Raw genomic sequence first — 12607 nt, forward strand, 5'->3', positions numbered from 1 at the left:
GCCTCCCCTCTCGCCTGCCTACTCCAGCTGCCGCCTTAGCTGCCAGGTGTGTCTGTACGCACGCACGGGGTGACCTCACCTCTCTGCGTTAACTGCTGCAGGGCTCCCACGGCCCAGCCCACCAGGTCCCGATCCTGGCCACGCAGCAGAGCCCCCCTGAGCTTCACACAAAGCAGGTCCCTGGGCCCACCCTAGACCTACAGAATTGAGTTTCCAAGCTCACTGGGTGCTTGTGATGTCAGCCAGGACAGCACAGAAGCCCACCCCTGAGCCTGCCGGGCCACCTGGTGGCCACCATCCTCCCGGCACCGTGAGCTGCCACAGGCAGGTGGGGTCAGCACTCATCACAAGCTCCTGACACTGTTACAGGGCTCAGCGTGGGGAGACAGGACAGGAGAAGCTGAGACCCAGAGAGCCACACCCACCAGCTGCCCAGAAGGAACCCAGAGGCCCCAACTTCTGGGGTCACACTGAGAATCTGGGAGGATCCCTGGGGGGCTCGAGTGCTGACCTGGGGCCATGAGGCTCCCCCCAGGTGACCAGCGTAGACATCTCTCCCTCTGAGGGACAGAGCAGGTAAGTGGACGGTCACAGCCCTGCAGCAAGGAGGACCTGGCCTCTCCATAAAGTGGCTTTTCTGTGACTCTTCACGGCACAGCTGCCGCGGAGCAGTGTGTGTGTGGATCCCATGGAGGTGGTGGCGTGGCCGCTCCCTGCCCGCTGCAGTGATGGGCGTACTACACTCCACGGACCGGACAGTGGTCACCCCAGCTCCCACCTGCCCTCCCGCAGGGCAGCCCGCAGAGGCGCAAGTGCCCCACTCTGGACTCTGAGTCATACCTGGGACCGCGCGACCGGCTCCTGGCAAAGCCGTGTCTGCTATGCCCTGGCCAGGGCCCTGCTCGGGCTCCTAGGGGGCCTGGGGCTGAGCCCCCAGCCTGTCCCCCCGGAAGAGGTTATCCTGCCTGCGCCCAGAAAGTGTCTCAGGCACGTCGGGCCCTGGAGTGGGGACCAAGAGGACAGCCACGTTTTGTAGACAGGTGGTCGTGAGCACAGTGGAGTGGCCTAACTAGGGGCTGGCTGTGGCAAGGGGAGCTCCCGGAGCAGAGCCTGAGACGCCGGAGCTGTGTCCCTGTCCCTGTCGTTTGGGGGCAGAAACGGGGATTACCCCTGCTCCCAGGCGGCCCCATCAGACTCGCTAGATGCTCCACCCGGTAGCGGAATGATGGGTTCCCCACGCCTACACTTTCTCCTGCACAATTTTCATCCAATTATCTGTTATTCTGTTTCTACTCTAATTCGAATCTAATCTCATCTAGATCAGTCCACCGTGTGCACACCCTTTCTGGTAGCAATTAGAGGCGGCGGTGTGAGGGCACGGGGTGCCCTGAGGCAAGCTGCAGTTCTGGGGAAACCTTTTTTTTTTGAGACATGCTCACTCTGTCACCCGGGGTAGAGTGCAGTGGCATCACAGTTCATTGCAGCCTCACACTCCTGGGCTCAGGCTGTTAGAAGTAACCCGCAATGCTGTGAAGAAACGAGTCAGACACTGCAAGTGTCTCGGCAGGGCAGAATCTTCACTTCTGACCAGAAGGGCGCGTAGCGGCACCAGAAGCAGCCAGCCTGTTACAGGGGAGTTCTCCACCTTTTTTTTTTTTAAAACTTAATTTTTTTAAATTTTTATTTATCTATTTTTATTTTGAGATACAGTCTCACTCTGTTGCCTGGGCTAGGGTGCCGTGGCATCAGCCTAGTTCCCAGCAACCTCAAACTCCTGGGCTCAAGCTATCCTCCAGCCTCAGTCTCCCAAGTAGCTGGGATTACAGGCATGTGCCACCATGCCTGGCTATTTTTTTCTATATATTTTTAGTTGACCAGCTAATTTCTATTTTTTAGTAGAGACGGGGTCTTGCTCTTGCTCAGGCTGGTCTCGAACTCCTGACCTCAAGCGATCCTCTTGCCTCAGCCTCCCAGAGCACTAGGATTACAGGCATGAGCCCCCACGCCCGGCCTCACCCGACAGTCTTAATTCTCACAATGCATGATGTATTCTTTTCTGTTCTTGGTAACACAAACGCATCACAGGTGGCAAGCCACTGGACTGATTCCACTAACGGCAAGTAGCCTGTGCTGAAAACCAGAAAGCATTTTTCAAATAGACACGCTTCTCCCAAGGTGCCCCCCCACTTCCCAAGGAGCTTACCCATGAGCGCATGGGGCTTTCCACACGCACAGCACCTGGCCAAGCTGCGTGGCGGCTGCACCAGACACGGAGCAACACTGTTGCCTCCTGCACACGCTGCTCTCCACCGGAGCGTGGAGGCTGTGGCTATGTATGGGCAGATCCAGAGCTAACACTCTCTTAACAGAAGTGGATTTACTGAAACCCTTTTAGTTTACGGGGGAAACCGAGGCTTGGCGACAGAACCAAGGCAACGGCACGCAGAGAACTGTGGTTAGGAACGCAGGTGGGTGTGAGGCTTGGACCTTGGGTCTACCAGCCACCTGCTGGGACCTGGGGCTGTCCCCCTGGCCTCTGTGCCTTCGAGCAGAATGACCCACACCGGGCACAGAGCTGGGCACTCCAGGGCTCCGTGAGCTGCGAAAGATCTTTATAAACAGTCTTGGGTGAGTGACTCTTGCCTTCCTGGCACATCTACACTGTGATTAGCATTTTAAATGGAGGAAAAAAGCCAAAACGAAGGTAATTTGTAAAGACTTAAAATATATATATTTAAAGATAATTTATAATCCTCTTTGAAAATAACCAAGTTAAGATCATTGATTGGAAATGAAAAAAGTCAACAGTGACATTTAGGAGCAGAGATGCAGGAGAAGCTGCTTAGCATGGCCCCTTCCAGCCCGGGCGGCACAGCAGAGACATGACTTCATGATCCCAACTACACGCTCACAGACGACAGGGAATCACCCCGAGTAGCCGTCACGCGGGCAGAGGGCCCCGCTCAAGCCCAGGAGTTAGAAATAGGTCAGCTCATCGCCCTTGGTTTTGTTGGTCTGGTAGTTAGACAGGGCCAAGGGCTTGTTTTCGTGAGGAAGACTTTCAAATACTCGCAAGTGCACGAAGTTTTCGTCACCAACGTCAACCTGGGGGGAGAGAGGGTCAAGTGAGCGGAGCCCCCGGCCCCAACCCCTTGCAAGGGAGCCGAGTGAGAACTGCTGCCCTGGAGGCAGGAGTGGTGTCCCTTCGGGTTGTCGGTGACTTTTCCTTCATGAGTAGGGACACCCTCGGCCCCCCACGCTCCTTCCACCAGAGTCCTCGGTTGCCCGAAAGTCTTAGTCCTTCTGTAAGGCCTGAGGGAGGGGATGCTGCTCGCCTTAGGGGACTGACGCAGGCCTCCCCGTTGAGACCCAGCCCTGGCACTAAGACCACCCCCTGGGCCGGCACAGGCTGCCCCCAGCCAGCCCCACTGCAGGTCGGGCTCCCCCCGAGTGGCCCCTGCCCCACCTTGATGAAGTGGTTCGTCCCGGCGACCACCTGCTTCTTGAATGACACAGCCTTAAAGACAGGGAACTTCTTATTTTCTTTCTCTTCAAGCTGGGACCTCACCTGGGGGAGCAGAGAGAACGGGGTGACTCAGTGGCTTCCCTCCCGCTGGAGTAACAAACGCACACGCAAGTCTACGCCCACTCTTCACATACTTTCCCCAACACAATAGTTCCTTGTAACTGGCTGACACAGCCCACTGTTAGCCCTAACAATAGAGAAAACAGTTCCTTATTAATTCTCCCGAAGTTTTAACCATACTACCTCGGTACAACATCTGCCTTTTCCAGGCATGGGATGATTTTATACTTCTGTCGTTACAACACTGTGTACGAGCTTATGCCCTGTGTATTTTTTCACTTGACACAAAAATAGTTCATTTGAAAGACTGTATATCATTTTTAACTAATCTTTTAAAATCGAGTATTTTAAATGTAATCTCAAATTTAATTTAAATTTAACTTTCCACTTCCCAGGCGTGCCTAGTTCTTTTAACTATTCCCGCTGTCACGGGCCCTCGGGCCGTTCCTCATTCCTGCTGTCACGAGTGCACAGGCGACCCTTACCTGCCTGAGAGCATCTCCTTAGGAGCTGGTGCTCTGTGCACAGGTGATCCTAACCTTAGTGCCAAACAGCAAATGTGCTCTCAATTCTAGGGTCTTTGGCTTTTAGGAGCGGATCACCTTTATGATGGAAGGAAAGAGCAAATCTGCCTTTTTGAAAAAAATTTCTATCTAACATAGTTTAAAAGTGCCCCGGCTGCTGTCAGGATTACCTGGTAGGCGCTAGAGGCCACTTACTGTGCCGGAACCACCAGGCCGGCCCTAGAGAACCGGCTTTAGTTTAAAAAAAAACAACAAACCCCACTCATTGGCAGGAATCGTGCTAGTTGGGAAATAAAGGTGAGGACTGAAGGCCGGGCAGGAAGGACCGGGAGGACGTGGTGAGCCGCAGGTGCCACCCTGCGGCCCCTGTGCTGGCTGCACCTGCTGGCAGGCTCCCTCTGCATTGGGCGCAGGGCCCAGCTGTGTCTGAAGACTAACCTGTAGCACCCTTCACGCAAGGTGTTGTGCTGGGCCCGTGGGGACACACACCAGTGCAGTGGTCCTCATCAGACGAAGACAAGCCCAGGCTGAGTGACACCAACAAACCGGCCCAAGGGCCCAAGGAGATGAGGAGTCGCCTTTCTCTGTCTGTTTGCAGGGCGTGGTGAGGGGGGTGCGGAGCCTGGACCAGGCACCCAGCGCTCACAGCAAGGTGGGCGGGGCTTTCGCCCAGGAGCGATGGAAAGTCAGAGATCAGTTCGGAAGCCCCAAGGCACAGGGACTGGCCTGGGGGAGGGTCTCCCACGCGCCCTCATCTGCAAAGCGGAGACAGGAACGCTCAGTGCAGAGTGCTCCCTAGGCGTCCATAACAAAGGGTCACTAACTCCAGGGTGCCAGTGAGTGTCCCTGCCCCTCTCCTCATAGACCACCCAGCAAATCAGGAGGCGGCCACGTTAATGCCTGCCTTCAACCTCCCAGTAGCCACAGCTGCTGCCCACTCACAGGTCACTCTGGGACAGCAACTCCTCTCTCCTGGCCGCCACAAGAACTTACTCAAAGCTCATGGTGATAAATGAGGAATTTCTTAGGCCTGGAAAGCCGAGAAACTGGTTGGGAAGGGTTGGCCTTGTGCGAGTGGCTTCGGGAAGAGGAACCAGTTTTCTAGGCGTGGCTCACACAAGTGGTCAGCACAGGCATTTTTGGGACAAATTCCTCATTTCCAAAGGCCTCATGGGACTGAGTCACCATGAGACTGACTGACTCCTGCAGTCAGATGGTCAGAACCACCCAGCAATGACACCACGGGCTGAGCACGTGCCATTGGATTTAGGAAGCAGCAACAGGGGCAGGAAGTTAAAGGAGAAAGAAGTTTGTTTTACTTTTCCTCTTCTTACTCAAAACAAGGCCTCAATATCCCCTGAATCTTTCCTTGCTTGTAAAGAATTGGCTGTGTTCACAAACGAGGACAGCTCACAGCGCGGGATGGGGAAGGCATGACCCCAGAGCGTCACCTGCCAGTGGGAAGGCATTTATTTAACCCTCGCGGTATTCTTCCCACGGCATGTGCAGGGCCCCCCACAACTGTGCCACAGATGAGGGAACTGGGGGGGCAGCTGCCCAGGGTCTGCCCACTGCCACCCAGCCCAGTTTTTATCTTGTCTGTGGAGTTTTAACTGTTTATTTGGACTTGGTTTGAAACAGCGCTAGAGTAAGAATAGTACAGAGGACACCTGATTGCCCTTCGTGCAAACACGGTGAGTTTCTCCCACAGCACCCGACAGTTTGTGAGCACCCACGCTCTTACACTCTCCCCTCCTCCATTTCTCCTGAACTATTCCAGGGTATTTGGCTCTTTTGCTTGGCCAAACGTTAGCCAGGCTCCGGAACCTCCTCCTGGGCCACCTGTGAGCTTCCTTGTAAAACCCAGTCTTAGCAAACCAGCTGCAGACTCGGTGTAGCGATGACCCCACCCTGGATACCTGGGCGGTCCCCCCCTTCGCCAGGCGATGCCTGATCACCTTCCCCGGCAAGACCCCCCCAACCCACCCCCGTTTCCTCTTGGGAACCCTCCACCCGCGGACCCCACCCTGCTCCTGGGCTCGTCCCGCTGGCTGGTGCGGTAGGGAGCGGAGCCCGCCGTCTCCGCACGCGGCCCCGCACCTGTCCCGCGGCCGCAGGGTCTGCCTCGCCGTCCTCAGCAGCACCTGGAATCCTCCTCTGCCAGTACCCGCGTGGCCCTTCCTACACACTCGAGTGCACACTCCAGAGGGGCACAGGGCTCTTCGCCCGGAAGCACAACCGCGGCGCAGTCATCACCCTCGGGCACCGCCCCGCAGACGCCTGCGGGGTTCGGACGTCTGGGCGCGCCCCGGGGCGCGGGGAGGGAGGGGGTACCGCCCGCCCCTGCCGGTCTGCTCCCCGCAAACCCGGCGTCGAGGCGGGGGTGCCCGGGCAGGAGCCGCCGGGCAGGGGTCCTGGGCAGGGTCCCGGCCACCCCCAGCCGTCCCCGCGCCGCCTCGGACCCACCTGGTCGGCGATGTGCTGCGTCTCGGCCGTGGCCGGCTGCGTGGCGCTGGGCGCTCCGCACATCATCTTGGCGGCGGCTGGGGGACCTGGGGACCTGCAGAGGGGACGACGCAGTTGTACCCAGCGGCGGATGCCCCGCCCCAGTGGGCGGTGGTCACGTGACGTGCGGACGGAACCAAGCGCGGGGGGACGGCCCGGCTTCGCAGGGTCGCCGACCCCGGCAGGAACCGGCCACGGGCGGGGCGCGGCGGGGTGGAGCCTGGCCTGGGCCCCCCCCCCCCGTCGTGCGCGCCGTGTCTGGTCGCAGCGCCCGCGTCCTGCCCGGAGGGACGCAGGGAGGGCGCGCCCCCCGCCCGGGTTGGTACTGTCCCTCCCGGCGGTCGGGTCGCGAGCACGGGGGCGCGGGGCCGAGGGGGCGGTGTCTTCCCGTCGGCGCGCGAGGGGGTCGCGGGCCTGCGGGGGTACACGGGGTGGACAGTACCGGCCTGTGGGGGGACACTGAGCCGGGGGCGCAGGCCTGCAGGGGGGACACCGAGCCTTGGGGCCCAGGCCTGCAGGGGGTACACGGGGTGGACAGTACCGGCCTGTGGGGGGACACCGAGCCGGGGGCGCAGGCCTGCGGGGGCCGCCCCAGCGCGTGACCCGGGCACACAGCCAGGGCTGAAGGCGGCTCCCGCGGGGCCCAGCCTGGGTGGGGCAGAGGGCTGAGAAAAGGGCTTGGTTCTGTGGGATTTGGGTTTAGGATTTAGATTGGGCTTAACCACGTGGGGAAGGGAAGGGTCGCTGGCCTCATTTCAGGCGGGGTTGGAGCGTGGACATGGCTGGGCCTGTCCACCCACTGGGTGCTGACTCGGGTCCCAGGGCAGGGCCCCCGCGGGAGAGCCCTCCCCACTCCTGCCGGGCCACAGCCGGGGTGTAGCTTCAGGGAGGGGAAGGGGAAGGTGTGGGAGGCAGGTGTGGTTGGCCCTGGGCCGGTGAGAGGGAGAGACTTCCATGTTGTTGAAAGAACACAGATTTGACCCCATAAAAATGGAAAACTCTGTTATGTGGGAAACAAAGCACTAGAAAAACATGGTCCAGGAGGAGAAAGGGAGGCTTTCTGTTGTCTCTCTGGTCGTAGCTCTGCGGGGCTGTGTCTGGCGCAGGGTGTTGGCCTGGAGGCCTTTGGTCTGGAGGTGCCTCCTGGTGTCTGATCCTTGCCCTCCCTAATGGCGCTGTGTCCCAGGTGCCCACGTTTTACAAATAGGAGAGTAAGGTCCATGGTGATAAAGGAGGACCACCCAAGTGAGCACAAAAGGCTGGTCATTCCAGGCCACCTCGCTTGTGTTGGCAGAGGCCCAAAGGCAGGCAGGGGGAGGGAGAGCCTGTGGTGGACAAAGGGATGGTTCCGGGCCTATGTGCCCTGACCCTGATGGGGTGGTGGCAGGGCACCTGGAGGAGGGGTGCACTGCAAGTGGCGTCGTCATACAGGGGTGTCCCAATGCAGGGGGAAGGGCCCTGAACTCGCCAAGTGGGTCCTTGGCTTCGCAGGGAAAGAACTCAAGCGAGAGTCAGCTAGTGACACAAGGTTTATTGAGAGAGAGACAGACAACAGATCCTCCTCCACAGGCAGATCCTCCGGAGCAGGAGCGGGGACTCCTTGTGGGGCAATGGTAGCCTTTTTAAACGTTCAAAAACCCCTGTTAGGAAACAGCCGTGAGGACCAGCATTGTCTTGAGGTCTTGTAAAGCTTAATCACAAACTGCTGTCGTAGTATGGAAAGGTGAGCACAGTCTGTGAGGTGTCGGGCTTACTGATTCATCCCTGGGGGGTCCGGGGAGCAGCTTGCTGGCGACTTCCTGTCCAGGGCAGTCGGGGTCCGGTACCGGCCAAATGGCTGCACTAGGGCCCTCGACCTTCCTCTTCTGCCTTCGGTGCCTCCACTGAACCTATGGGGTAGATTTGAGGGGCAACTTGGCTTTCTCTAGTTAGTCCTAAATTGGAAGGACAGAAATTAGGGAAGCAGCCGCCTTGGCCAAGTCCTGGCCGTTCCGGGCTGGCTCCCGCAGCCATGAGCCAGAGCTCCCTCACATGGCCAGGCCATTTCTGCGTGTGCACTCAGTGTCTGAGATCAAAGCTGCCTTCCTGCTGTGGGTCTGGGCGCACATGGATGTTTTCAAACCCCCGCGGAGGGCAGGCCTGGAGCCCGGCTGCCTGAGTGCTGTCAGTCCTTAGTTGTACCTGCAGTGTGGCATAGGACTAACTGCTGAACCTCTCTGTGCCTGTCTGTGGGGATGATACTAATGCTCAACCTCAAAAGGCTTTTTTTTTTTAAAGGACTGAGTTTATAAGTACAGAAAGGTTGGGACTGCAGGGCGAGCTGCTGATATTGTCATGACTACTGTATTATTAGTATACTAATGGAAGTCTTACCTATAATTTGTATTACTTTTTCTATCCAAAACTCTGGAAAATACTGACTTTTACCTCCCATCCCTTGATACCAGAGTTTTTCATTTTACTGAAGGCAGGGGGAAAAGACCAAATAGCCTGTCTCCCCACTACAGTCCCAGTGGCCCACCTCAAGGACCTTGAACGTCACCTAAGTTTGAAGTCTGTACTCAGAAGTACCAAAATTTTAAATTCAAGCAATTTTAAAATTTCATGTGTGAAATCTGATTTTCCCAGTGCAAGTAGAACCTGGGTTTTAGTTATTTTCTTTTCGAAATCCCTTCTTCCCCAGCAAGCTGATCCTGTCTTTTTTGTCTTCCTGTTAATACTCTTAAGCAGTGGCTCATACACCACCAGTTCCTGGGGCCAGTCAGGTCTTGTCCTTTGCACACAAAATTTAGTCATCAAAATTTCTTGCTAATTAAATGCTAGCCCAGGAAACTGTTTGATTAAGAGAAAAAAGAAAGGTAAAGGAGGCATTTGAACAAGCATATATCAGCTTGCCAACTCATCTTCAGTATCAAGGGAAGTGACAGCAGAAGCAAACCTGAAACTAGGTCGCCCCGCGGGCAGCCCGCTGCCCTGCCGCGCCCTGCAGATCCCACCGCAGGCCGGGCCGCCAGGCGCTCACAGAGTGGACAGTGGCTTGGCCTCCGAGACAGGGCCCCTGCAAGCGAGCCCGGGTGAGCAAAGGAAGCTGTGAGCCAACTCTGGAAGGTGGAGGGAGTTACAAAAGTTGGGATAAGTCAAGGGAGGGAACAGATGTACAGTTTTAAAAGGCCACTGGTATAAACTAGTGCTGGGCAAAGGGTTTCTAATCTCAGAAGCATCAGAAGAATCGGAAGGGGAAGGCCAGGCTTCCGCATCCGGGAGCAGAGGCCTTTCTGGGCACAACCGCTGCACAGTGTCCTGGGCTATCCCAGCTTTTCTGTGTCTCCTAACCACCTGTGTCCATTTTGGGGTTCCCCGGCAGACTGACACTGTGCCTGTGTGGCTCCTCAGTCTGCTCCTGCCTTACTGCCTAGCACAGAGTAGGCACTAAATAAATGTCGACCTCCTTACACACTTCCCCAGTCAAATCCAGGAATATTTCTTGAGGAAAACTAGTGGCTGGACATAAAAATGTCCATCACAGAATTTAGAAGCAATGACAGTGGCCAGCCTCCACCCATAGCAAGGGATACTGTGCAGTTAGCAAGAAACGTTTATATACACATATATTATATATATTTTTGAAACAGAGTCTTGCTCTGTTGCCTGGGCTAGAGTGCCGTGGCGTCAGCCTAGCTCACAGCAACCTCAAACTCCTGGGCTCAAGTGATCCTCCTGCCTCAGCCTCCCGAGTAGCTGGGACTATAGGCATGTGCCACCATGCCCAGCTAATTTTTTTCTATATATATATTTAGCTGTCCAGATCATTTCTTTCTATTTTTAGTAGAGATGGGGTCTCGCTCTTGCTCAGGCTGGTCTCGAACTCCTGACCTTGAGCGATCCTCCCACCTCGGCCTCCCAGAGTTCTAGGATTACAGGTGTGAGCCACTGTGCCCAGTCAAGAAGCGTTTATATTAATAGAACAGTATTTCCCCAATTGTCCTGGAGTTTGCACCCCTTGGAGTGCTTGTGGAAATTGGAGTTCCCAGGCCTTTTCCCTGGAGATCCTTTCACTGGGGCAGGGTGAGGCCCAGGCACCTGGGGGACTGAAGATACACACTGAGATGTTAACAGCAGCCATCGCTGGGCGTGGGATACGGGTATTTACAAACTTTCTTCTCTGTGATTATATTTTTCCAAGGTTTTTTTTAAAGGACTTTTTGTTTTTGGAAAAAAACCAGTAGTTTATTTTGGATTACTGCATATTTTTGAAAAGTGATACAGAAAAATGCTGGCTATGTTAGTAAAACAAGGTTACAAAATCACCACTGTAGTGTGATTATTTTTAAAAAGCTTATGCACAGAAAAGAAAGAAGGGATATGTTAGGCAGTTCCTTTAGGACGTAAGATTTCAGGCTCCCTCCCAAAACTCTTTCTTTTCCTCGTTTTCTATAATAAAAAGTTGAGAACTAAATATGGGGGAGACACGCCACGTGTGGGAATCGATGAGTTTGCAAGAAGCAGGCCTGGCCAGGACCTGCCGCGCAGGGAGCAGCAGGAGGCTGGGGCACAGCACCTATGGCTCAGGGCCCAGTGTGCAAGGAACCTGTGGGCCTTTGTTTGGAGTATCCAGAATTTCAGGATGGTGACGGCAGAGTGTCACACCCACATGAGCCCTCTGAGTTCAAGGCCCTGGGCAGAATGCAGGGTACCCACCCTTGCCACGCACTGTGGCCCAGCCTGGGCTTGTCCTCTGGCAGGTGGCTTCACCTGCCAGCCTTGCTCAGCATAAAAGAGCAGAAACCATACCTCCCCTGGAGGATTCTTTTAAGGTTTCGAAAAGAAACCTTAGGCACATAGGAGGCATTCATCAGCTGGTAGTGACTGTTATTTATTTTATCCTTTTTATGCCTCTGTAGTGGGCTGAGTAGTGTCCCCAAAAAAGTCATGTCCACCTGGAACCTCAGAACGTGACCTTAATTTGGAAATAGAGAGGGTCTTTGCAGATGTGATTCATTAAGATGAGGTCACATAGGATTAGGGTGGGCCCTAAATCCAATGACTGTGTCCTCACAAGAAGAGGAGAGGACACAGAGACAGAAGAACGTCCTGGAAGACAGTGACACAGGGCAGAAGGCTGTGTGAAGATGGAGGCAGAGACCAGAGAGATGCGGCCACGGGCCAAGGAACTCAGGAGTCCTCAGGGGCTGGGAGAGGCAGGAAGGACCCTCCCCCGGAGCCCACAGAGGGAGCCGCACTGACAACACCTTGATCTCAGACTTCCAGCCTCCAAAACTGTGAGAGAATAAACTTCTGTGGTTTTAAGCCACTCAGGGTGTGGCACTTTGTTAGAGAGACCTAGGAAACGGACACCTGGTGCCCATGCACCACCAAGTACAGACTCTCTAATGTGGAAGCAAAACTTTGCTCTAAGGAGTCGTACACACCTCCCTGGAACCTACCTATTTTCAGGTTGAGCCTGGAGTTGACGGAGGCTTAGGAAAACACACAGGACTCATGAACACAGAGTCTTCTACATTCTGGAACACAGAACACAAACAGGGCAATCTCCAGGCAGGAAGTGGGTCGACGTGATGTTGTACGGAGATGAGAGATGTGGGTCTTCCTTCTTTGTGGAATAACTGTGCATCCTTCTGTTGCTAATTGGGGCATAGTGAGCTGCTCACAGCTCTTCCTACACACTCCCACCATCTGGCACTGTCCTCAAAAACCCCTGACAAAACCCCTGCTTTCAGGAGTTGAAGGCATCGTGGGTAATGTACTTGTGAGTAAAGTTGGGAGATACGTTCATTCCCTAAATCCTCACCAGACTTTCTTTTTTTACTTTTTCAATTTTTAAGTTTTTTTATATTGACATAATTTTAGGTCACAAAAATAGTAGAATTGCTGTAAATTCTTCATCCAGTTTTACCAAATGTTGACGTCTTACGTAGTAAGCACGGTGTAGATACAATACCACTAACTCGCCAGCACAACTGAGTGCTGTCCC

General features: G+C 55.1%; 1 protein-coding gene across 1 annotated transcript; it reads right to left on the reverse strand.

Moving 5' to 3' along the window:
• Window positions 1-2705: 2705 nt before the first annotated feature.
• CSTB (cystatin B) lies at window positions 2706-6717 on the reverse strand. Its single transcript, XM_045540776.1, has 3 exons — window positions 6577-6717; window positions 3467-3568; window positions 2706-3105 (listed from the first exon to the last, which is right to left on the reverse strand). The coding sequence occupies exons 1-3, from the start codon at window positions 6640-6642 to the stop codon at window positions 2977-2979; spliced, it is 297 nt and encodes a 98-aa protein (XP_045396732.1). The 5' UTR covers window positions 6643-6717; the 3' UTR covers window positions 2706-2976.
• Between the last annotated feature and the right edge of the window lie 5890 nt (window positions 6718-12607).

This window comes from Lemur catta, chromosome 1, assembly GCF_020740605.2.
Source record: "Lemur catta isolate mLemCat1 chromosome 1, mLemCat1.pri, whole genome shotgun sequence".
NCBI classification, from domain to species: Eukaryota; Metazoa; Chordata; class Mammalia; order Primates; family Lemuridae; genus Lemur; species Lemur catta.

Coding starts and splice junctions, on each gene's coding strand:
- CSTB (XM_045540776.1), bottom strand. CDS start 6,642: ATGATGTGCGGAGCGCCCAGCGCCACGCAGCCGGCCACGGCCGAGACG. Junction 3,569..6,576: donor CGCAGCACATCGCCGACCAG/GTGGGTCCGAGG, acceptor CTGCTCCCCCAG/GTGAGGTCCCAGCTTGAAGA. Junction 3,106..3,466: donor GGACGAACCACTTCATCAAG/GTGGGGCAGGGG, acceptor CTCTCCCCCCAG/GTTGACGTTGGTGACGAAAA.